The sequence below is a fragment of the Nanorana parkeri genome, unplaced genomic scaffold, assembly GCF_000935625.1.
Source record: "Nanorana parkeri isolate BGI_ZX_2015 unplaced genomic scaffold, ASM93562v1 scaffold975, whole genome shotgun sequence".
NCBI classification, from domain to species: Eukaryota; Metazoa; Chordata; class Amphibia; order Anura; family Dicroglossidae; genus Nanorana; species Nanorana parkeri.
The window spans coordinates 102,700-128,497 of NW_017307243.1; the positions used below are offsets into that span (position 1 = coordinate 102,700).

The 25,798-nt window shown below is 42.8% G+C and overlaps 1 protein-coding gene across 2 annotated transcripts in view; it reads left to right on the top strand.

The window, feature by feature from the left end:
* FAM234A (family with sequence similarity 234 member A) overlaps positions 1 to 25,798 on the top strand; it is a 56,793-nt gene that overhangs the window by 21,396 nt on the left and 9,599 nt on the right. Inside the window, exons 7-11 of one of the 2 annotated variants that reach the window (XM_018566786.1) lie at positions 2,614 to 2,752; positions 6,331 to 6,471; positions 6,739 to 6,817; positions 9,231 to 9,382; positions 11,051 to 11,057. In XM_018566786.1, coding sequence (XP_018422288.1) covers positions 2,614 to 2,752; positions 6,331 to 6,471; positions 6,739 to 6,817; positions 9,231 to 9,382; positions 11,051 to 11,057 — 518 coding nt within the window. Of the gene's footprint in view, positions 1 to 2,613; positions 2,753 to 6,330; positions 6,472 to 6,738; positions 6,818 to 9,230; positions 9,384 to 11,050; positions 11,058 to 25,798 lie in introns of both variants that reach the window. The other variant, XM_018566785.1, reaches the window with a different exon arrangement.

A 25,798-nucleotide genomic window follows, 5' to 3' on the forward strand; every position in this document is an offset into this window, starting at 1 on the left:
GTTTCTTACAAATAAATGTCTGTTTGTGCCTTGTATTTAACCAACAGTGTCCATTGAAATTTTCATAGTTAACTTGCTAATGTGCCCTAATCTCACAGACTTCTTCACAGTCATTTTAATCCAATGCACCTTTTTGTTATTTAAACTTGTTAAATCACAATATGAGGAAAATATTGCACATTTTGATAACTTCCTGGGCATTGAGGCACCTGAGCTCTGAAATCCCATTTTCGTTCCAATATGCAAAGTTCTACTTCTGGTTGGAGCACACACTGCTGCCTGGCAACACTGCTGCCAATTGGAAGGCAGTGGCTTAACGTTGTCAGCCTGCAAAAATAAGTACTGTTCCTGGCAGTGTCTCAACGTAACAACTCTTTACAACAGATTCACAAAATGCAATTTTCTGGGTAAACTTTTCCACAAAGGTATTTCACCTTTTTGCCCACACCCCCCAAATATTTCTAGTCCAACGACACCTCCCCCTGCCCAAAAAAAATTGCTGTACTTGCCTATATCTTGTTCTGAGGCACATCCATTGTTTACAGCTATCCGTGGCTTCTTAATCCAATGTCTGCACGTGTGCAGTTTGGCCCCATGTCTTTGCTAGTAGACAGAAAGTAGAGGAGCCAATTTGTCCTCCAGCCCCATTAGTTTATGGAACTGCTCAGAATCAGATGCAGACATCTGGTTAGGAAGCCAGTAGATGGATGTAAACCATGCCACAGACCTTGGATCAAGATATAGTTTAGTATATAGCAGTTTAGGGGAAGGGTAGTCTAGGCCTACTTGGGGAGGCTAATCAAAATTCCATTTGAGGTTTACATTGACATTACATACACATTTGTGCAAATACCGTGCAACATAAATAATTGTAACTAGCATTTTTTTTTTATTCTAGAGGGCATCTGCTTTCTGAAAATATATCAGTGTTTGGGGTTTTGAAGCTATTTTCTAGCCAAAAATTCCGATTTTATCATGTCTGTGTAAATAGTAAGAAATTGCTCCGGACAGCAAGTGGTTAAGCACAGTGTTAAAATTATTTATACACTCAAAGAATGTATGGTATATCCTAAGTATTTTTAATTATTATTAGGTCAATATGCAGAATACCGGTTGGTGCCTCAGAAAATACAGAAGCCTCTAGATCAGCATGACAGCCTATTCTCTCTGTACTGGTTTCCTTTGCAGAAAATGTACTAAAAGTCATTAGTTTCCCTTTAAATGTGTAACTTGATTTTTGTTGAGAAAACAAAATCCTCTCCTTGTGAGGAGTTTTTCAAACCCTATTGCCTCTTTTTATCACCGTTTGTTTGGTATAAATTCACATTTGCATGCCAGTGACTTTCCTATGTTCTAAGTGGTAGGTTTCACCTGCTATGTTAACATGAGCAGTCCTAGAGTGGTAATCGGGGTAAAATCTCTGGGAAAGCAGTATGTAGACCCCATGAGCAGGATATTATATTTTAGGAGCATACTATACACATACAGAATGTCCCCGGTTGTTGCAATTACAAGAACGTCACTTTGATTTGTTTTTGTCCATTTTAGAGAATTATAGCTGGCTGCAAATTCAAATGTACTGTAAGTTTTAATAATATTTAATTTGGAAATAACATTGATATAGGTATGGTATATCAATGGTTCATGAAAAAATGGAGTAAGTCCTTAATTGTTAACTCTACTATAATTTCACCATTGTGAAAAAATTTATACTGCAAAGCAGGGCAGTGAAATAATCTTTGTAAATAGATTTCTCTAGCTAGTCCTTGTTTTTAGGTCAGCAGAACTATGTGAAGTTTCCATTATGTCCTACTTGAAAGGTCCAGAATTTCTTGATGCCATGATGTCCGTATATAGCTCTTTGAAATAAGGCAAATGAGAGCGCCTGGGAGTGTAAAGGGTGTAGGGGCAACCAATGTCTGTGTTACAGGTAGAAAGAACAAGAACTCATCGAAAAACAAAACATTTGGGACTTACTTGAGGAGCTGAGGGTCCTGACGGGGGGCCCCAGTGGGGTTGTGGCGGTCCGAGACGTATTCAGAGTTTCCCCGGGGTGAAGAGATAGATGATAAATCAATTTGTACTGAGTGCTGTGTGCCGAAGGGCTGGTGGGGAGGCTGCCTCTAGTCTTGATCGCAGTGTTGTTAGGACGCGATGGGGTGGAAGTGACAAAAGCTAGGAAAGAACGTGCACGGGGTGGTGGTGAAGGAGCAACGCGTTTCGAGGTGACCCTCTTCTTCAAGCTCAAAAGGTAAGTGACCTTTTGAGCTCGAAGAAGAGGATCACCTCGAAACGCGTCGCTCCTTCACCTAGTGGTGGTGAAGGAGCGACGCGTTTCGAGGTGATCCTCTTCTTCAAGCTCAAAGGGTAAGTTACCTTTTCAGCATAAAAGCCCTGTACTATTTGCATAGTTGATTATCTTTGTACCTTTTGTTTAGTGTTTCCTCTTAGCTTTAAAAAAAAGTGTATAAAAGGGGAGTTACCATTGAACTTCCTTTTATCTTTCTCTTGTGTCTGTGTTATATTATCCATTCCCTTTAGAAACTACCTTTCAGTGGCTAAATACTAAAGTATACAATACAGAAAGGTTTAACAAAGTTTTATACATTTTAGGTAGCACCATTAAAGGGTATTCTGTCAACGACCTGTGTGCTAAGACAGCAGGCCAACCAAGTAAACTTTCAGACGCCAAACGTGATCCTGAATGGCAAACACAGATGAAAGACTTTATACCTATCGCTTCCTCTGAAAGGTATTTTTTTCAACAATGTGTTGTTTTGCTGGTCAAACAATAAAACACATCCATGTAGTTTTATAATTTCGCGGAGCAAACCAAAACATGCAGCTCTTATATAGACATGAATGCTGACCTTGACTGTTAAAAGAACACTTTGTACTGATGTAGGAAGATAAGACATTATTTAAATTCCTCCCATTGCCAGCATATTGACTTATGGACAAGTTATGCTTTTCTGAAAGAATAAAGAAAGCGTGTGGATATAGCTGGTATGCAGTCATGCAATTTTCTTGCATCATGGGCAAGTTATGTTTGACAAACATAGCATATTCTTTGCAAACATATATAAAATGTGCTGGAAACTTGCAAAGCTCATAGTTTGCTAGGAATCCTTGTACACACACACACAAAATCTGTAGTGATGATAGACAGTGAAAGTATAGATTTGTATGCAACATTTGGTCAGCTCTGTTCCAATTACATGTTATGTTTCTTGACTGTACAGTACTGGACACCAGCAGATTCAGAGACGAGGTAATGCACAGGTATTACCAGTTGGTTGGACACATAGGAGTTGTGTTTGTTTTTTGTTTACCTTTACTTGTGAATCTTCAACTAAATTTCTCTCACTGTGGCCGGCCATGTCGGCAACTGTGCAGCTTCCAGATCGCATTGGGTTAGCTTGCAGCATTTTTGCAGATCGCACTGGACCGGAACATTAGTGCCTGCGTTCTGGGTGTGGGCGATCGCACTGTGGGTGAGGGGTGTAGCTGCGGTGCCACTGACTTCAATGCACCGCCATGCCCCTTCCCGTCCCTGAATGCAGGTGTTTTTTCGTTGCTAGATCTCATTGAGCTCGTCAATAGAAAAGTAGATCTCCAGATGAAAAATTGTGGGCGTCCCTGATCTAGAGGCTGGGGGCCATACCCAGTCTGCTATTGAATATTTTAAAATGCAATAGCCAATAGCAGTCTGCTCTCAATCAGCAGAGGAGGACCTCCTCTACTGATAGCAGGCAGTGGGCGGGTGCAGTAGCCAGCCTGTTATTGGCTATTGCAATTTGAAATATCAAATAGCAGGCTGGCTATTGCTCCCAGCAATGAAGTAAAAAAAAATAGTTAAACTAAAATTAAAAAGACTAAACATTTTTTTTTAAAGTTAAATAAAAATGCAAGTTAAATAAGATTTAAATTAAAAATACCCCAAAAAATTTGGTTATTTTATTGTAGCTTACAATTCACATTTTTTTTAATACATGAAACTAATTAAAATGTCTAATATAATGCATACAATTATTTAAAAAATATATATGTATATAAAAAAGTTGAGAAAAGTCGTTTTCAATTTCAGCCTGACAAATTTTGCTGCAGGAGGTGCGCTGCGGTGCTATTCATTTCAATGTATCCCAAATGCACCTTCCGTCCACAGTGTGATCGCCTGCACTGGAACACACGGTAGTGCAATGCCCTGCATTCCGTTCCAGTGCAGTGTGATTTAGTGCTGCAACAACGAATCAATTAAATCGATTATAATCGATGATGAGAATCATTGGCAATGATTCTCATCATCGATTAGTTGCTTTTCGATTAGTTGCAGCCGCTGCTCTGCTCCTCAGCTCTCCTCCCCGTCAGTGCTGGCTGCAGCCAGTCTGTGTCTTTTTCAATCCCCTCTGCTCTCCCCGCCTGTGTCGGCAGAGGCAGCAGGGACAAAGACTACTGCAGCCAGAACCAGCGGTGGAGGAGAGACCGCTGTGACTCTGCAATCCCCCGCTGCCCCCCTACCTCAGCAGCCGCTCCTTGTCTCCTCTTCCCCGGCCCTTGTCTCCTCTTGCCCGGCCCTTGTCTCCTCTTCCCCGACCCTTGTCTCCTCTTGCCCGGCCCTTGTCTCCTCTTCCCCGACCCTTGTCTCCTCTTGCCCGGCCCTTGTCTCCTCTTCCCCGACCCTTGTCTCCTCTTGCCCGGCCCTTGTCTCCTCTTCCCCGACCCTTGTCTCCTCTTGCCCGGCCCTTGTCTCCTCTTCCCCGACCCTTGTCTCCTCTTGCCCGGCCCTTGTCTCCTCTTCCCCGACCCTTGTCTCCTCTTGCCCGGCCCTTGTCTCCTCTTCCCCGACCCTTGTCTCCTCTTGCCCGGCCCTTGTCTCCTCTTCCCCGACCCTTGTCTCCTCTTGCCCGGCCCTTGTCTCCTCTTCCCCGACCCTTGTCTCCTCTTGCCCGGCCCTTGTCTCCTCTTCCCCGACCCTTGTCTCCTCTTGCCCGGCCCTTGTCTCCTCTTCCCCGACCCTTGTCTCCTCTTGCCCGGCCCTTGTCTCCTCTTCCCCGACCCTTGTCTCCTCTTGCCCGGCCCTTGTCTCCTCTTCCCCGACCCTTGTCTCCTCTTGCCCGGCCCTTGTCTCCTCTTCCCCGACCCTTGTCTCCTCTTGCCCGGCCCTTGTCTCCTCTTCCCCGACCCTTGTCTCCTCTTGCCCGGCCCTTGTCTCCTCTTCCCCGACCCTTGTCTCCTCTTGCCCGGCCCTTGTCTCCTCTTCCCCGACCCTTGTCTCCTCTTGCCCGGCCCTTGTCTCCTCTTCCCCGACCCTTGTCTCCTCTTGCCCGGCCCTTGTCTCCTCTTCCCCGACCCTTGTCTCCTCTTGCCCGGCCCTTGTCTCCTCTTCCCCGACCCTTGTCTCCTCTTGCCCGGCCCTTGTCTCCTCTTCCCCGACCCTTGTCTCCTCTTGCCCGGCCCTTGTCTCCTCTTCCCCGACCCTTGTCTCCTCTTGCCCGGCCCTTGTCTCCTCTTCCCCGACCCTTGTCTCCTCTTGCCCGGCCCTTGTCTCCTCTTCCCCGACCCTTGTCTCCTCTTGCCCGGCCCTTGTCTCCTCTTCCCCGACCCTTGTCTCCTCTTGCCCGGCCCTTGTCTCCTCTTCCCCGACCCTTGTCTCCTCTTGCCCGGCCCTTGTCTCCTCTTCCCCGACCCTTGTCTCCTCTTGCCCGGCCCTTGTCTCCTCTTCCCCGACCCTTGTCTCCTCTTGCCCGGCCCTTGTCTCCTCTTCCCCGACCCTTGTCTCCTCTTGCCCGGCCCTTGTCTCCTCTTCCCCGACCCTTGTCTCCTCTTGCCCGGCCCTTGTCTCCTCTTCCCCGACCCTTGTCTCCTCTTGCCCGGCCCTTGTCTCCTCTTCCCCGACCCTTGTCTCCTCTTGCCCGGCCCTTGTCTCCTCTTCCCCGACCCTTGTCTCCTCTTGCCCGGCCCTTGTCTCCTCTTCCCCGACCCTTGTCTCCTCTTGCCCGGCCCTTGTCTCCTCTTCCCCGGCCCGTCACCGTTCTTCCTCTGCCCGTCACCGTTCTTCCTCTGCCCGTCACGCTACTTTATTGGTCCCAGCCTTAACTCAGTGAGTTAAGGTTTCTTAAAAAAATAACACTAGTGGATCATTTGAAAGTATGTTCGAACATTTGCAACTGCCCCATACGCTTTATTATTCCAAATCCGTTAAAATCAGTACAAGTATTTTATATGGATGTTTCACATGGTGTTTTGTACTGTATAAAAATTGTGTTGCAGTGTGTTTATCTAAATGGACCTAAATGCATTCACACATGTTTGTTTTTTTTATGATTACAGTTCAGGTAAAATTCTCTACTTGTTGAATGTTCCGGGGAGTTATTACAACAACATTTTGGTTGTGAAATCAGAAGTTTCTGAACTGCTGGATGGACAAAAGCTTGGACCTTTGTGGTCTGTGAACACAACAGATATTTTAAGGTAATACACCAGAACTTAACTTTTACATTTTATATTGCCATAGTAAATTATTAAAATGTATATAGCAGTTAATATGATGAGAAAACATATGGGATCTAATTTGAAATTAACAGAAACATTTTGTTTACCTCAAGGGTAAGGGGTATTTAATATCTATCTTTTACACTAATGAACTTCCTATGTAACCATCCACTCAAAATGCATTACATTTTAAATTAGAAAAAATGTCTAATTGTATTAAAATAACACTTTTGATTCTTTCTGTAGTAAACCAGCACTGGGCTATTTCAAGAAAGATGCTTTGTCAATATTAATGGAAATTGGAATTGGAAATAACCGAAAGAAGGTTTGTTTTGTTTTTTATAACCAACAAAAATATATATCATTAGGTTTCTATTAGGGATGCACCGATACCAATTACCGTACTCCGTACATGTACAAGTACAGATACTTTTCGAGCTCCAAGACTAGACTAGTTAGGAGGCAGCTGTCATTTGTAAGGAGCACACGGAGCTCCTGGGATTTGTACATCTCTGTTTTAATGTATGATTTTGTTTTTTATAAATATAAATAAAGGGATGCAGGATAAGATTTTTGCTAGTACAAGTACTGATATATTTTTGTTGTCATGTGACAGGTTTCCTAAAACAATACAGACTAATGATTTCAGGACAGTGGTGGAGTGCCAGAGCCAGGTCCCAGCTGCAACCGGTGCGACCCTGGTAGTTCTGCACTGGTACTCGAAAAGTATCGGTGCATCCCTAGTTTCTATAGCTTTATCTCTCTGCTGCTTTGATGCACACATTTTTTTTAGTAACCTTTGGAACCCAAGATGAAATGTGGCACGCACCCATTTTTTCATGTAATCATTGCACCTTATTCAAAATTCAACCAGCCAGTGCTAATATCTAGCACATATCGTCTAATGTTTTATTCATATAATTCCAATGAATTTGTTATTTGGGCACATAGTCTCATGTTTTTTGAGGTGGCAAAGCAAAGTATGATAATGTTTTTATGGACGTTGCTGTGAAAACCTCAGATTTTATGTATGTTGCATCAAATAAAGAGATTATTTTTTTATCAGCATTTAGACACAACAGTCTCTTTTGCGTTTTTATATGGATAGTTGGTAAACCCAAGGAAACAAAAATAAAGCGACAATAAGAAAGTAAAACACATAAAGTAGCAGGCTTTGGGATTTGAGAACTGACAAGGATGTGCCACTAACCCAGATGGCAAAAGCTGCTGTACCTCAAAACATTCTTTTTTTAAACATATAGAACTTAAACTTTTCAATTTAAGACCTATGTTCAAATAATTGGAAGCTAATCAATAAAGCTGAACTCCAGGCAGAACTAATATGTTATTTTTGGAAAGGTACTTTCTTACCTTAAAACAAAAAAAATCTTCCCTCTCAGAAATTCATTCTGGAATCACTCAGAAAAATGGCAATTGTCCCTATATTTCTGTTTACTTAGACTGGTGGCCACTATACCTACTATTTCTCCAGCCACTAGTCTTGTAACCACCTCTCTGTAGTGCATTTTGTCAGCAAGCAGTAATGTAATCACGTGCCGCTTGCTGTGGTTGTCTGAGATTTCCTGTCTGATTCACTCACATTGTGTCGTTAAAGTGACAGGCCAGGGACGCCTGATCTGTACCGCACACAAAGACCTCACACTGTGACTGACAGGCTAGGAGACTTCGATTAGCAGGCTATACAAATACACACATACCCTCTGTGTCCTGCATTTCCATTTGCATCATGGGAAATGTGTTACTTCCCCGCGCAGATGTGACATGCGACAACAGCAAAAGTCCCACTCCCGGCACGAGGGAACAGCGCATTTTTTCAAAGAAGAAGAAGATAACGCCACAGGATATAAAATCTTCTTTTACACAAAAAGCAAGTCATTTTTTTTTAAATTTGTTGGCGGTTTAACGGGGCTTTGAGAGAGGGATTTGGAATGCTAAGTTTGCAGGATTCTTTAGGACAGCTTTAAGGAATAACTATCTTTTAACAATTACTTAACCACTTCAGCTCTCGCACTTGTACACCCCCTATGGTCCAGAGCATATTTTACATTTTTGCTAAAGGCCTGTTTATTCACCAATAACTTTATGTATATTGTATTTTTCCCCAAGACAAACAACGCATAGCCTTGTATACTGCTCCATACAGGAGCATAAAAAACTATTAGCTGTATGCATCTGAGTATTTTTTTAAGCCTGTGTAAATGAGCCATTAATGTGATGGGCAGCCTTACTGACCATAAGGAAGACTTGCGGGGTGAATTTCTGCAGGAAAAATCATTTTTCTAATTTCTGGATCTATTTATTATTTTGACATGTGGTTTAATTTTTTACTTTTAGTGGCACTGCCTTTGCAAGGGCATTTTTTTCCTTCCAGTATAACAACTGAGACGGGCATTTTTTTTCCTTCCTGTGAAACCACTAAAGTCTTCATTTTCTCAATACATAAACACATAAAATGTTTTCGTTCTTGACAGGGAATGCATTCACATCTCTGCAGAAGCATAATGTTGCAAAAGGGGTTGTGAATATTCTTTACAATGGTGAATATTTTGCTACCTTGGCTTGCAATATCAGCTAGCCAGAAAAGTTTATTCCTTTAGGTTTACATTATAAAATAGTACTTAGATCATTTTATTAGCTGCAGTAGTTACATTCTCATGCCTATGATTTTTACAGATTATACATTTGTAAACGAATTCACACTTTACATGTTTGTGCAGGTTATTATTGTTGATAGCAAAAGTGGGACTTTGCAATGGGAAATTGAAATGAATGTGGGAACTGCCAGACAAAATCCTGGAGTACTGAATACAGGAGACCACCGCTCCACCTTCCTTTTTTGGGGAGAATATTCAACAGATTTCAACAACACTGTGAGTTTATATGAGTTCAGGTTTACTCACCTTCACTAAAATGTGCTATTTTAGTGTGACTTGACCTCAAGGCATAGTGTGATTGTCTGGCCTTTTACTTGCTGCTAGAGTCCTGTGCTGTTCACTTGTTTGACTGCTTGTGATCCTGGTCCGCTTACTTTATGCTTGCTTGCCATTTCTTGCTGATTGCTTAGCTATAACAATGAAAATGTATAGATCAGCAACACATGGTTAGTAGATTAATGATCCATATCTTGATTACAGTAGACAAGGGGTAGGCATCCTCGGCACTCCAGCTGTTGTGAACCTACAAGTCCCATGAGGTATTGTAAGATTGTGGCAGCCACATATGTGACTCCCAGAGGCATGGTGGGATTTGTAGTTTCACCTCAGCTGGCGTGCTGAGGTTGCACACCCCTACAATAGGCTATAGTCGTAAACAGTTTAAGGGCCCTGTCACACCATATCCAGTGCGTTCTGGTGGAGTCCGAAATGCACTGGACCGCATAGATTGGGAGGGGGCATGTCGGTGCCATTCATGTCAATGGCACCACAGGAACGCCTCCAGCCTGCACCTGAATACAAGGTACAGAAATGCCCTCCGTTCCAGTGCAGTGCGATTGGAAAAAATAGTTCATGCAGCATTTTTTCTGATCGCACTGCAACGGAGCGGAGGGCATTCATGTACCTCACGTTCCGGTGTGGGCGATCACACTGTCTGCGGTGCCATTGACATAAATGAAACTGCCACACCTCCTCCCACCCCAGATGCGGCCTGGGCTGTTCTATCCGCTCCTGTGTGTTCCAGACTCGGACCACCCTGGAACGCAGTGGATATGGTGTGACTAGACCCTAAGTCACATGATCAGCTCTCCATGTATTCAGAGACGAAACAAAGCCACCTGCAGGGAGTGCACAGTAACACTTCCTCCCAAGTGCAACACAGTAGCAAGCAATGAAACACCAGTACATTTGAAAGTTCCACAATGCAAATTTATTGTATTAGTCTTAGCTGCAATTAAGGCCAGAATTGGCTGAAACACATTCAAAAGCTGCATGGCTTTTACCCTGTACTTGCTATGAAGAAAAAACTTGCATTGTGGAACTTTCAAAAGTGCTGGCATTTCCTGGCTTGAGACTATTGTAGTCTATAAAGAAGGATTTTTCTATCTACATTTAGTACACAATAGGGCCTTGTCAGAGTCTCATTCTTTTAAACTAGAGTGCACTCCTTCAAGCACAAGAAACTTTAAAAAAACACAGATCTAATCCTGATGATGTTAAAGAAATGATGGCCTCTCTGTAACTTCCCATTTCGTTTTTTTTTTCATTGACATGATCATGTATGCACCCCTGCATTCTTTTACTCATGTAAAATGTACTCAAACATGCATGCATTTACTGTATGTACACTATTCCAATAGTAGAGCATCTGACATAATGATATGGCTTCAGATAGGAGTGTTGGGTAAATATATACTGCAATTTGATTTTTTTTTAAAACAACGTTATTGATCAACTGCCATAGTAGAAATTTCCTTCAGGTGTTAGAAGTGGAAAGGCCACAATAGCAGTTTAAATGTACTAAATCCCTTATAGATCTGTATCACAGATGAACTATATTTGGATGACTTTAAATTAACGTATTATGTTGTCCATAGACCTAAAATGCCAGTATGCCTTTACATTTTCATGTTGCTTGTATTGTGTAATAAAATAAAGCAGACCTTTTACACTATCACAAATCAAATTCTACCAATGCATCCCTCTATGTATGATTATAAATAATAACCTAGACATGTCAGTTGTAAAATGCTGTGATTCTGAAATACTTACACTTGCAGAGCATTCACTTCCTGCTTTGAAAGGGCAAAATTATTTCAGTTTGGCAAAGCAATGCACACTGGGATTGCCTTGTCATCAGCAGAGCATTGCTGGGAAATCTCATCTGTAATCTCGGATCTCAGGGAAAGGCATGTTCCTCCTCTGAGATGATGTGCATGGTCACATGTCCTAGTCACATGTCTAGTCACATGTGCTAGAAATCCAGGAAGTAATAGGAGAGCTAGTAATCTGCCCTTAGTAAACATGGCCACAGTCGGAAGACTGGGGAAGAAAAGAGAAATAAGGTATGCAAAGAATACAAAGCCGGCAATTATCCAGAAGTATGTGTCTGTAGATTCTCATTACTAAACATTTCTAAAGGTGTGTTTGTTGTTCTTTTAAAGATAAGGGTAAAAGTCTGCTTTACGATTTGTAAGAGAATCCTGTACTGAGAATTTTGTAGAAACTGCCATGGCTGACTTTCTTCCAAAACCAGTATTTGCTTGGCTGTGCCTGGCCTCAATACTTTGAGTCACTGACCTAAAACAAGCATGTAACAAGTGAGTTTAGGGGAAACTCCTGGTCTGCATTCTTACTGTGGGCCAGTAAAAATATTAAATACCATCTTTAATTTAAAATAAAATACACAAATGGAGAGTTACAAACATAAAGTTTACTTAAAAATTAAACTGCATGCACATTTTTTTTGCAATCGCACTGCACGGCATTGCAAAATTCCAGCGTGGACGGAAGGCGTGTCTGGGGTTCCATTGAAATGAACGGAACCGCATTGCACCTCCCGCAGCAATTTGTCAGTTTGAACCTGAAAATTACTTTTTTTTCCCCCCACCTTTTAGATTTCTTTTTTAATAATTGTATATATTATATTAGACACTTTAATTAGTTTCATGGATTTTAAAATAATCTGAATTGCAAAACTCCCAAGCCAGACTTCCGGTTTACGGCGTCCAATAGGATAGGCGTGTGCAGCGTTGCTCCGTCCCGCTGATCTTAACCTGATTCTGATGGTGAGTCACTTCCCCCATGCCCCGATAGATTACTAGGCTCTTGCTTCCTCGGTAGCCTCTTACCTGAAGTCGGATATCATCTGCATTATATCCGATGCACTCAAGCAGCATCTGGGCCCCATTAATGCAGCTTTAGACTCGCAATCTAAACAAATCCACACAGCTGAAACCAGACTGAACGATGTAGAGGATCACTCTATCCAACACACAGGCAATCAGGCCTCTAAGGATCAGGCCTCAGCAACTCATGGAAAAAATCGATGATCTAGAAAATAGATGACAGAGGAATAGCCTTTGCATTGTGGGTCTCCTTGAATCTGTTCCCCTGAGAGAGCTTATTCATTTTTGTGCTACTGTCATTCCTCCAGTAACAGTCCATGAACCCATCACACTCCTGACCACTTTTTTCACTGCTGGGCGGGACCTACCACTGGCTCCAGGGCTCTGACAGCGGCTAACCACTTCCCTCCACAGCGAAGGACAGCCCTCTTACACGTGATTTTTTTAAACTTGCTGCATGCTCTGCCGAGCGGATTCTACTGCTTTGAGGTGAATGTTATACCTTACTTATGATTATGTATCTTGCCTCACTATCTTGTTGTTCAGCTTTGGCTATATTTGTCTCAATGCAACACCATGTATTTTTGAATTTTTGGGTGGGATTATGACGTCATTATGATGTCACAGGGTGTATTTGAGCTCAGGGATTGGTTGGTTTTCACGTAATGTTCTGCATTTATATGTTTTGTTTCACTTGCACTTTTATCACATGTCCTGCCTGAGGAAGGGCATCCTGCGAGACCCTGAAACGTTGCACCAAGTGTGATACATGCTGCATTTCCGTCAATAAACAGACGCATTTGGAGTACCGGTGTCCATATTTCTATTACTGTCATTCCTCAGGTCCTGGGCCTATCTGCCACATGTAAAGTGGAAATCGCTCACAGGATAGGCCCTCCTAAAGAGAATCAGAGACCAAGATCAGTAATTGTTCCTTATTTGGACTTTTCTCACAGACGCCAACTGCTCCAGGCTTATCGCTCCCAACATCATTTGATTGCTGCAGGCTTCTTACTCCTGCTGTTTGCAGATTATTCCTTGGCGCTCAAACAAAGAAAGACATTCTCTGAGGTTTGTTGGTCAATAAATGTATAAAGTTCACATTGAAATACCCCGCAGTTCTAAGAGTCACTGCACATGATGGGCATACAAGCAAAATGATTTGCACTATCGCTTTGTAAAACAAACTATGCCTCACCATCAAAAAGTCCTCCAAGGAAGAAAGAAGCTCGACACGTACATGCCCACTGATAGTGGTCATCTCTATCTCCAAGCTGTAAAAGCTCTTCAACTTTTATAGCTCGAGAAGTGGCCTGTTGTTTTATTAACCGCATATTAGCCGTTTGCAATATGTAACTGAATCTTTACTTCCATTATCTTTACTTGACGTGGACCCGCTTCTCTGCTTTGGCAGCATATGGTCCACCAATCCATTGATTCCCTCTGGGAAAAAAGGAAGCCACCTACTGTTTTTTTATGTTCTATCTTGTTCACCTTGTTGCTCTGGTCACATTTCTTACATTGGGAGGATTGGCATGGGGCCCTCCCACTCACCCAGAGTTGGATGTTTTATTATGGCCTTCTATGCCTTAGGACGCCAGTGGCTAGGGGTAGCGGGAGCTCTGGGACACCCGACTACATCCATCATAAACTCTCACTTTTTCAACTTCCATCAAATTTTCACAACCCTTTTGACATATGGGATCCACCTTTAAAAGTAGTGACATGGACTTCCGGTTCCGGCACCTGCAGAGCGTGTCGCACATGTGAGGAGCTCTGGATAATCGGTACTATCAAACCTGCATTTTACACCGGCCAGAGCTGCCACCGAGCTGCCACGCAGGAGGCGGGTAGCCACCATACCTAGCCTCTCCAGATGGATAAGTTAGTTGACCGATCCCGAGGTCCACCACGATCACTGCGGTCCACCAATTCTGGACCGGGAAAACTGGCGCGCGAAACCTGACGGAAGCCATGGAGGCCTCTCAACCGGTCTCACCGACGGACTCCGATGCCGAATCTCTATCGGACCCTGAACCATCCGTTGACTCAGCAAAAATAGCGGCGGCAGTGGCCAGACTGTTAAAGCCCACTATCCAGGCCTCGATCCAAGCCGCAGTGGATTCGGCGGTCACTAAAGGCATTCAATCGCTACGCCATGAGCTCTTGGCACAAGCACACCGCGTCACAGAGGTGGAAGGTATAGTCTCTCTCCTGGAGGATGAGCTGGCGTCCGCCAACTCGCGCCTACAAGAACTTGCCAAACAACATCTCACGACCTCCACGAAGTTGGAGGGCCTGGAGAACCGCTCCAGGATTAATAATTTGCGCATAGTGGGCCTGCCTGAATCATACCTATCAGCAGACCTGCCCAACCTCTGCTCCCATCTTCTTCCAGAAGCATTGGAACGTACCCGTGATTGCATTGTTGAGAGAGCTCATCGCCTGGGCTCGCAGCACCAGAAATATTCTCGTCCTCGCCCTGTGATCGTGAAATACCTATCATATGTCGATTTTTAAAACGGACATCCTCAAAGCATATCGGAATGGTGCGAGCTTTCCTTTCAATGGCAACATCTTGCTATTCGCTGACTACTCGGCAGACGTAAACCGCAAGAGTAAGGCCTTCTCCGAGATCTGCAAGATCCTGCACCAACGGAAAGTGCGTTTCTCCCTGACCTACCCGGCGATTCTAAATGTGCAGTCCTTGGACGAGACTCGCCACACTTTTACATCATCGCAAGACGCCCTTTTGTTCCTCGAACCAGCTGACTCAAAGGGCCTTGATCAACGCTCTCACTCCGGGAGCAAGCGGCAACGTAGATCCTCCCCACCTCCGGCCTCATCACCGGGTGAGCCCCCCTGAATCCACCGGGGTGCGACGCACTCAAGTTCTGGCTGTCTCCCTGCCGACAAAGGCAGCTTGTCTCCATGGCAACCTACCTGAGACACCCCACGTTTGACTTACAAGATGTTTTCTTTTTTCAACCGTTGTGGCGAATTTACCCGCTGTTGGGCACCACATGTTTGGCATCCGCCTTATCATACCGGTGGGACTGATTGTGGACATCACCCCATCACGTAACTATGCTCCGTGTTTTTATTTTTGTTTTTTTTTATCTTTGACTCTTTTTTTTTAGGGCCACATAGCTCTGGCCTCGTCGGCCCCCCCATCTTTCTAGTTCCGCACACAATAGTGTTTTCGATCCAGACACGAACTGTAGGAAGAAAGGGAGGGCAATGACTAGTGTTTTTTTCTCACATATTCTTCACTCCGCCTGGCTGATCCACTCTACTCCAGGACTGCATGTCCTGGGTGGATCGCCTCCAGGAGGATGGGTATTTGTGATTTGTGATTTTTTTCTGTTTGATTCTGTTCATTTTGCTCATGTCCAAATCCGTTTTATTGCATGCATGTAAACCACAGACCTACTTTGCACACTGTTCAGGAAACTGTCTACCTCTGATCTTAACTGTGAGGCTAGCTTATTCTAACCCTAGACGTGTGCTATTTATGTGCCCAGGGAACCCACTACTCAGCCACTATGTATGTTGGTCTCCGGAGAGTCTTGTACACAGATGCCATAAACCCGCCTTCAATCCTATTTACTATGATTATGTCCTCCACATTTCACGTGACAGCATTAATCGTAAAGGGCTTACGCTCACCTCAGAAACGCTAAAATGGAAGACCCACATTGCCCTACTACAGGAAACCCACTTACAACAAATGGATCTCCACCGCCTGTGTAAATATTGGGTTGGAGAGGTTATTGGCTCTCCTTCACAGGGCCGGAAGGCGGGAGTTGGTATATTGTTGCACAAGGCTCTCTCGTACACTATACTCTCCACAGACAGAGACACAGAAGGTCGTCTCTTGAAAATTCATATTGCAATTGAGGGGGAAGAATATGTAATATATAATATTTATGCACCAAACTCTCTACCTGGGGTTTTTTTTTGCTCCCTATCCTCATGGATTTTGAAGGATGCGGTAGCGAATAAGTTGATTGGGGGAGACATGAACTCGGTATTGGCCGAGGATCAGGTTTCCTCTAAAGTACTGCGTAAAGGGTTGACCCCATCCTCGCACTTAGCACAACTCCAGTCTGATCTAAACGTCTTTGCTATATGGAGGCTACAAAACCCGGAGGGCAGGGAATATACCTATTGCTCACAGGTACACGCTTTCTCTCTCCCGTTTAGATTATATTTTCTGCTCCCAACCACTGCTTTCTTTCACCCAACAGGCGCTTATCCACGATCTGGTTATCTCTGACCATGCTCCCGTTGCGGTACATTTACACAAACGTCTCCCTAAAGGCAGGTTTTGCAGATGATCTACTAATCTTTACATCAAGCGTGGGAGAAGATGTGCCCCTAGTCCTATCAATTCTAGAAAAATTTGGCTTCCACTCAGGGTACAAGATCAATGTGACTAAAAGTGAACTCCTGTCCCTATCCCCCATACTCTCTGCAGGGTTTTCAACAGTAGCTAGCTTTGGCCTACAGATCGTGGCACATCACCTATTTGGGTATAAAACTGGGGAGGCTACCTTCCTCACTATACACCCTAAACTACAGACCCCTTATTGATAAAATAGTAAAGGAACTGGAAACGTGGACTTCTCTCCCCCTCTTGCTTTTTGGTAGGAGCCATGTCATTAAAATGATGAGCTTCACTAAATTGCTCTACCCCCTCCAGACCATTCCGTTACTGCTCAAACATACTGATGTTCAAATCCTAGACCGAGCGTTTACCAGGTTCTTATGGAAATCTAAAGCCCTTGCATTTCATACCGCCAACTGCAAGTCCACAAACTGGAAGGCGGATTGGGGCTCCCCAACATTCGAGCCTATAATTTAGCATGCCTCCTACGACATGCATATGACCTGCTCCTGGCCACATCATATTACTCCAACCATAGTCTGGAATCCGGAATGGCATCCCCTTGGTCATTAGTGGGCCTACTTCATACCCGTATAAATAAACTACCGCCCTCTTTGCATACTAACTCTCTCATTAGGGATACGGTGGTTGCGTGGAGAGAATACAGCTTAAAGGCGGGGGTTACACCCATATGTATCGATGCATATTCCCATAAGACACAACCCTCACTTCTCACAGGGCTCAGACAGTATAATTTTTAAAACCTGGATAGCTAAGGGTCTACACAGGGTGGTTCAACTGTTTGACCCAGATACACATCGACCTCTTTCATTCCTTGAACTGCAAGTGAAATTTAACCTACCATCCCATCATTATTTTCAGCATATCCAATTGACCCAATATTGGCACAAATGAGACCACGATACCCAGCACCTTTTTTCATATTACGGATTTAGACAAGGCCTCATCTTCAGCCCCTGGATCAATTTCTAAATTATATCCCCTTTTTAAATTCTTATTTCTTCCCCAAACCAGCAAGGACTTCCCTCTTTAAATGGAGGAAAGACTTCCCGCTAGAGGACTTTGAGAACACTATACTGGAGGGATGTCAAAATATTAGGAGATGCACACCAAATGAATAGAGGAGGGAAACACACTTCAGGAAAATTCACAAAGCCTACTATGCCTTTGATTTATTTTATAAAATAAAAGCTCCGAGCCCGTACTTAACAGCCTGCCCCAAATGTACCCTGGAGGGAGCTTCTCTCCAACATTGTCTTTGGGACTCTCCACATATTATCACCTTCTGGGACTCAATTCTCTCTTATCTGTCCAATATACTGGAAATTAGACATGTGCGATTCGTTTCGTTCCGAATCGAAATTTCGGAAATTCGGACATTCGGATGTATCCCAATTCCGAATTACAGATATAACGAATGCAAACGAATCCGAATTTCCGTTTCCGAAATTCAGTAGCGGTAGTTCGTTCGGACGTTCGTTTCGTGTTCTTTTCTTATTCGTTTTGTTCGTTGGAGCAAAGTGACATTAGAGGAGAAAAACATTTCACTCTCAAATGGCTGCAAACGAATGAACGAAACGAATAGGAAACGAACGTTCGAACGAACTACCGCTAACCAATTTCGTCCGAATTCCGAATCCGAATTGACTTTCACACCCGAATCCCGAAAAACGAAATAACACAAATCCGAATTTGACACGAAACTAAACAAATTTTTTGGCAGTGCACATGTCTACTGGAAATCCCCCTAATCCGTGAACCCTGGCTCTGTCTTTTCAGCTACTGGAAACCATCACCTACACCCAGTAGTCAGACACAGCAATGGATATATGTAGCTTTGCTGCTAGCAAAACGTTTAATTATGCATCACTGGCTCTCTGCGCAACCGCCATCATCCCAACATTTTGTGACGGCATTGGCATCCTTGTTGTGGAAAGAGAGACTCGAGGCCACTTTAGATCCTGATAAATACTCCTCTATATTCTTTATGAAATGTGGATCCTTCATACTGCACAACTACTCAGGAGTAGAGTTATATGCTCTAGTTTATCCCTTCAAACTTACGAAATGGTACCTAGAGAGGAAGCTAGATAAAACCCTAGGGTGGTTAGAAGTACCAGAGGATTATACCCCTGGCTAGCTGAGACAGTATTTGGGCCTACCATCCATACGGATGTATGCTGGTAGATTGTAGTCCGATCAGGAAATATCGATGTACTACCTTCTTGTAACTGTACAATTTTACATGCTAGTCTTTTATTTCTCTTTTTGTTTATTTCTCTTTTATTTACATATGCCATGAGTATATGACCTTCTTTTATGCTTTGGCATTTGATGTTTTAATGAAAATTCAATAAAATGTTTAAAAAAAAAAGTAGTGACATGGAATGTCGAAGGTCTTAAATCTCCACAAAAGCGGACTCAAATTCTACACCATCTCAAAAAGCTTAAAGCAGATATTGCTATCCTTCAGGAAACTCGCCTGGATTCCGAGGATTTCTTCTGGTTGAGCCCCTGCAAAAGGCAGCTCAGCTCTAAGCTTAATAAACAAATCCCTACCTCACTCTCTTGTACATCATCTCTCAGCAAGATGGCAGATGATCTCATCTCATGTTACAAACAGGCTCACACAACCTGGACAGTTGGAACATTTATGGTCCTTATTCGGACAATCAGTCATTCTTTGACCATTTGCTCTCCTCAATATCTTCACAACCCCCCTCCACTCATATAATTTTGGGAGGAGAATTAAGGCGAATTAAGACCGTCTCGACTTGCCTTTAACTCTCAGGACAAGAAATTTAGCGCCATGTTGCAAGCCAGTGTACTGGCGGACATCTAGAGATTCCTACACCCCCTAGAGAGAGACTTTATCTTCTTTTCTGATCCCCCACAATGTCATGTCACATATTGACTTCTTTCTCACTTCCCCAATTTACTGACTAAAGTTCAATCCGTTGAAATTGAAAATATGCTTAGATCACTCCCCAGTCTCCCTATCTATTTGCAACCTGGACATCCATACTCTACCTATCACCTGGAGATTCCCTGCCTATCTCATCTCAGATGACTCCTTCCAGGCGGAACTTAAAGCATGGTGGTCTGACTATGTGGCCCATAACTCTGTTTACCTTAGTGATCCAGTTTTATTCTGGGAAATGGTTAAGGCCATCTTGCGTGGTAGGATTTTGGCCTATGTGTCTAAGCAGAAAAGATGGACTAGACGAAACTACACAGAAGCTTGTGCACTGTTCTGGATATTAATATACGCTCATGCGCATAGAAATCCGCTGCGCTAAAAAGCACAGTTTTCAGCTCTTTTGTATAATATGATAGAGCGCGCTCAGCGGTACCAAGTGAAACAGACACAAGCTGTTCTCACGTTGGATGCTCAGTAGAAAGTCCTGCCTAGTGCAGAAAGCTCAGTTTATTTATAGGACACACAGGGATAGCAGAAAGAAAGGATGGCCACAACAGCCAATCAATTCCTCAATACATTTACATAACACAGAGTCAGCCAATGAGACACATGTATACATTTGAATAGACAATAGAAAGGGGAGTATATGCACATGCATGAGCAGCACAATGTGCATAGCTCCCAGCTGCTAGTTCATGTGAATTCCGTGCACACCAGTTAACAAAGAAAACCATGTGCAGAGGATTTCCCGCCAGAAAGCTGCACAAAGGAATCGGCGTGTTAACCTTGAACGCTGCTCCGATCAGACTCGTGCATACACTCCCGCCGTTACCACTGGCGCGAATTCCACTCGGCAAGGTTCAGTGAACAATGCCTAATAGAACTATACTACTATTCCTGTGAATGTGAGTTTATCTGCAGGGAAAACGCCACATTATTTCCAATGTGTTTATCAGACACACTAAAAAGACATGAGCGTATGTTCCTTCAAAAGGTAGATATGTATCTAAATGATACAGCATCCTCAAAGCAAATACATCCCAGCCGAGCGAATAAATCTGCGCATTACACAGGGGCCCTTGCCCCTGTGGACACCGATTCGCAATGCACATCAATCTCCCCGGCCAACAGCCCAGCGCATAGCACATGGACAATTTGACGGCGGAGACCTCTGCGCATAGCGGCCGCGTCTCCACAGCCATAGGAAGATATCCACTCCAATGTTTTATCCTCAGTGCTGATTAACCTTGGCTACGCTCCATAGAGCATAACCCGGCAAACCTAACAATGAGAGACATGATGACAATATTCACATATACAATCTACTAAAAACACATTCTAATAAAAATGTCCACAATAGTCCAAATAAAATTTCCACAACAGAACTAGCCAGGGAAGCCTATAATGCTTATTTAAAAAATCTCAAACCTCCGAAAATAGACTTCTCTGGCTACGAGTCAAGCAACAATGCAACCATTTTCTCCAACAGTACGACCAAACAAATTAAATCTGTAAAAGACATAGAATTATTCCTATTTGGAAAACAAAACAGCAGGCTCTTGGCAAACTTGGTCAGGGGGACTCTTCCTACCCCTCATATACTTCAAATGGCTGACTTGGAGGGACAAATACACTCTGACCGTGCAGAAATTTCAAATATATTTTGCTCTTTTTACCAAACATTGTACAGTGCCGATTGTGGCAATCCTTCTAGTGGGGAACTGTTCCTAAAATCTATTTCTTTGCCCTCCCTCTCGGATGATGACCTGTAGACACTCAATGCAGATGTTACTCTCTCAGAACTGCAAAATGTTATTCAATCCTCCCATAGATCAAAGGCGCCAGGGTCTGATGACTTAACTTCTAAATGTTATAAATTGCTTATAGATGATGCCTCTCCCTGTCTTCTTACATTATTCAACCACTTTCTAAATTGTCATTAATACCCCCTGACGTTTAATGATGTTTACTGTATATTAGACTACTCCCAAAGAAAGGCAAAAATGCACTCTTACCAGAATTCTACCACCTGATATCTTTATTAAATAAAGATAAATTGTAGTCTAAAATTATAGCTCATCGTTTATCATCTTTGTTACCTGAACTTATTTTCTTTATCAAGCAGGATTTGTTTCAGGTCGCTTAGCTATGTTAAATGTAAGTAAAATTTTACTTGCTCTTGAAAATATATGTTTAACTCTCCCACTTCTCCGTGTCCAATGGCCTTGCCTATTATCTTGGCAAAATCTCCCCCTTTCCCTTTAAGGTAGATGTCACCTGATCCGTATGATCAGCTTTGCCTGCCTTCCTTCTTTATCCCATACAAACTATACCTCTCCTTCTTAAACATAAAGACATACAGCTTCTGAATAGAACATATTCTAGATTTCTTTGGAAGGGGAGGAAATCTAAAATCGCTCTCAAAAAAACTCCACCTGCCACCAACCTAAATCACGTCTAGGAACTAACTTTCCTAACGTCAAATTGTACAACTTGGCCAGTATTGTTTGCAATATCGGAGATTGGATACACAACACATGTTTCTTCTCTAACACTTGTTTGGAAACTATTGGTCTCCCCGTGGTCTCTCTCAGGTATTCTTCACACTCCCTTCCATCTTCTCCCCCTCACATAAAAAACAATATCCTCCTAAGAAATATGGCACAGTATCTCCATGGATGCCTATAACTTCATCCCCAAATTTCCTCAAGGAGCTGAATCAAACATTTTTAGAACCTGGCACAGCAATAGTATCCATTCTATCCAACTGAATGCCCAAGGTTCCTGTATGAAATTGGATGACCTTTCAAAACTGTACAATCTCCTGCTTCAACACTTTCTGCAATACAAACCAATTTCCCAGTTTATAAAAACCAACTTGCCTCTCTCCTCGCAAGAACCCTCAAACATCTCCCTTTAATGCGCGACCATTCTTATAACTCCACTCACACCTAGCATCCTTCGGGGATGGAATAGTGTCCACAAAGCAATCATTTGCAAAGCTTGGAGGCTTAAATTTAAATTAATTCACAGGGCTTATTATGCCTTTTTATCTTTACGCCTACTTCCCCTCCGATAACCAAATAATTGGCCAACTAATCAATTATGCAAATAATCATTAGTTGCAGCCCTACTAAAAACCACAACTCTGCAGAAGATCATGAAGCTGCACATGCTGTTTTTAATAATCTCATGTCTAAAGAGCCACTTTAAAGAAGAGCATAAACTATTGCAATTTGTTCATGGCAAAACAATATCAAGCTCTTTAGTGTTCCTATGAGCTCAGCCACCTCTTTACACGTAGTATTCTAAAAAAAAATTATTTGATCTGTACTCCTGTTAATTCCTATGCTGGCTTCACTGTTTAACCTCCCTGGCGGTATTCCTGAGTCTGGCTCAGGGTTAATTTTCAGTACCAAGAGCGGTAACCCCGAGCCAGACTCGGGAATGCACAGAAAAGTGTCACTTACCTTGTCCCTGCGAGCCCGCGGCGTCCTCTGCTGTACACGGCCGGCCAATGTCGGCATCTGACTTTTAGTTTCGTTTTCGGGCGTCACAGCCAGCGGGAAATTCAAAAGTGAAAAGTTGCAATGTACACAGAATACACACAATACAATGTAATCTGCTATGATTACACTTATGTATCAAACTATTTCACTTCAATTTTGTCCCTAGAGCTTTGTCCAGTGCCCTGCCTGACACTTTTTCACAATTATAAGAAATTATAATATAATAAATAATTATAAAAAATTATAATAAAATAATTTAAAAAATGGTCCAGTAAATGGGAATTCTGGGGGCGTTGCCTGATCCGTACCACAGTAAATAAAGTACCAAGTTCGCACATCACTGAGCTCGGTCGCAGAATCCTCGCTGTCCTCACTTTCAGTGTCTGTTGAGGAATTTCCCAACGAATCGCTATCACTCAATTCTGCAAGTAGTTCTAATTTACTATCGCTGTTTTCTACCTGGTCTAAAACCGCTTTTGACCTAAAACAGCGACGATTCTGTGACCGAGCTCAGTGATGTGCGAACTTGGTACTCTATTGACTGTGGTACGGATCAGGCTGCGCCCCCAGAATTCCCATTTACTGGACCATTTTTTTTATTATTATATTATCATTTTTTATAATTATTTATTATATTATAATTTCTTATATTATAACTTTTTAATTTCGTGTTTCAAACTTTATCATACCTGGGATGTCTACTGGACTCTTTTAGGCGAGTTATTCCTAAAATTTACTAAGAATTACAGGCCTACAATATAAAACAACAAATTTACATGAAAAAAAATGTACCGCTTTGGGATGCTAAAATCCTGAATAATCATACCGCCAGGGAGGTTAAAGGAATCGCCATGTCCTTTCTTAAGCCTCCTCCTGACCCTAAAAATCCACCAAGAACATTTATTTTCTCTTTATTAATTATAGAAATTGATGAGAAAATATGCGCACATAATATTATTCAAGATGTAAACTGCAAATATTTTATGGCTTTTCAAGCTAGAGTGGGGATATCAGACAGATTCACAAGTTAATTTAGAAAATTGTATGTTCTTGCTGGTCCACTGCTTTGAGCATGACCAGTCCATCATTGCAGCAGGGGATTGCTCACCTTTTCCTAATGTCATCAGCTGCTGCAGTCTTAAGAGAATCCTGCTGATGGGCAGCCAATAGAAGGTGTTCATTTCACTGGCAGTGATGTGGGCTTCCAAAGAAGCAACCTCCTCCACTGCAAGCAAGAAGATGCGCTTTATGTAACCATGGATTTAGGTAAGTATTTCTGACATTTAGAGTAGTTACAGGTGGGGGGGGGGGTTGACATCACCCTCATTAGAGGATAATTGATATATTAAATAAACATATTTAATGTTTCACATTTGTCAGCGATGGCCTAATTTTTACATATTTATTGTGTTGTGTGATATATATACAGTTGTGTGAAATGTGTTGGCCCCCCCTAAGGGAAAACAAAATACAAACCCACATGGCCCTGTGTAAAAAAGAGGTTGTCCCCCTTGTTAAAACATAACTTAACTCGGGTTTATCACACCTGAGTTCTATTTCTCTAGCCACACCCAGGCCTGATTACTGCCACACCTGTTCGCAATCAAGAAATCACTTAAATAAGACTTGACTGACAAAGTGAAGTAGACCAAAAGATTCTCAAAAGCTACACATCATGCCAAGATCCAAAGAAATCAAGGAACAAATGAGAAAGAAAGTAATTGAGATCTATTGGAAAAGGTTATAAAGCCATTTCTAAAGCTTTGGGACTCCAGCAAACCACAGTGAGAGCCATTATCCACAAATGGCGAAAACATGGAACAGAGGTGATAGAAATCTATCCTTTACCAAGCTCAACATACACTTAAAGGGATGTTTGTGAAGTTTCCCCCCATGCTGATGGATTTTTTTTTTAACAAAGAACTGCAGGCCTCACTTGCCTCAGGTCAGGTCAGTGTTCATGACTCCACCATAAGAAATAGACTGGGTAAAAATGGCCTGCATGGCAGAGTTCCAAGACAAAAACCGCTGCTGAGCAAAAAGAACATAAAAGGTTGTCTCCGTTATGCCAGAAAACATCTTGATGATCCCCAAGACTTTTGGGAAAATACTCTGTGGACTGACGAGACAAAAGTTGAACTTTTTGGAAGGTGTGTGTCTCGTTACATCTGGCGTAAGAGTAACACCGCATTTCAGAAAAAGAACATCAGACCAACAGTAAAATATGGTGGTGGTAGTGTGATGGTCTGGGGCTGTTTTGCTGCTTCAGGACCTGGAAGACTTGCTGTGATAAATGGAACCATGAATTCTGCTGTCTACCAAAAAATCCTGAAGGATTTTTTGGTAGACTGCGAACTTGGGTTCTGCAGCAGGCAACGATCCAAAACACACCAGCAAGTCCACCTCTGAATGGCTGAAGAAAAACTAAATGAAGACTTTGGAGTGGCCTAGTCAAAGTCCTGACCTGAATCCTATTGAGATGCAGTGGCATGACCTTAAAAAGGTGGTTCATGCTCGAAAACCTTCCAATGTGGCTGAATTACAACAATTCAGCAAAGATGAGTGGACCAAAATTCCTGCACAGCGCTGTAACAGACTCATTGCAAGTTATCGCAAACACTTGATTGCAGTTCTTGCTGCTAAGGGTGGCCCAACCAGTTATT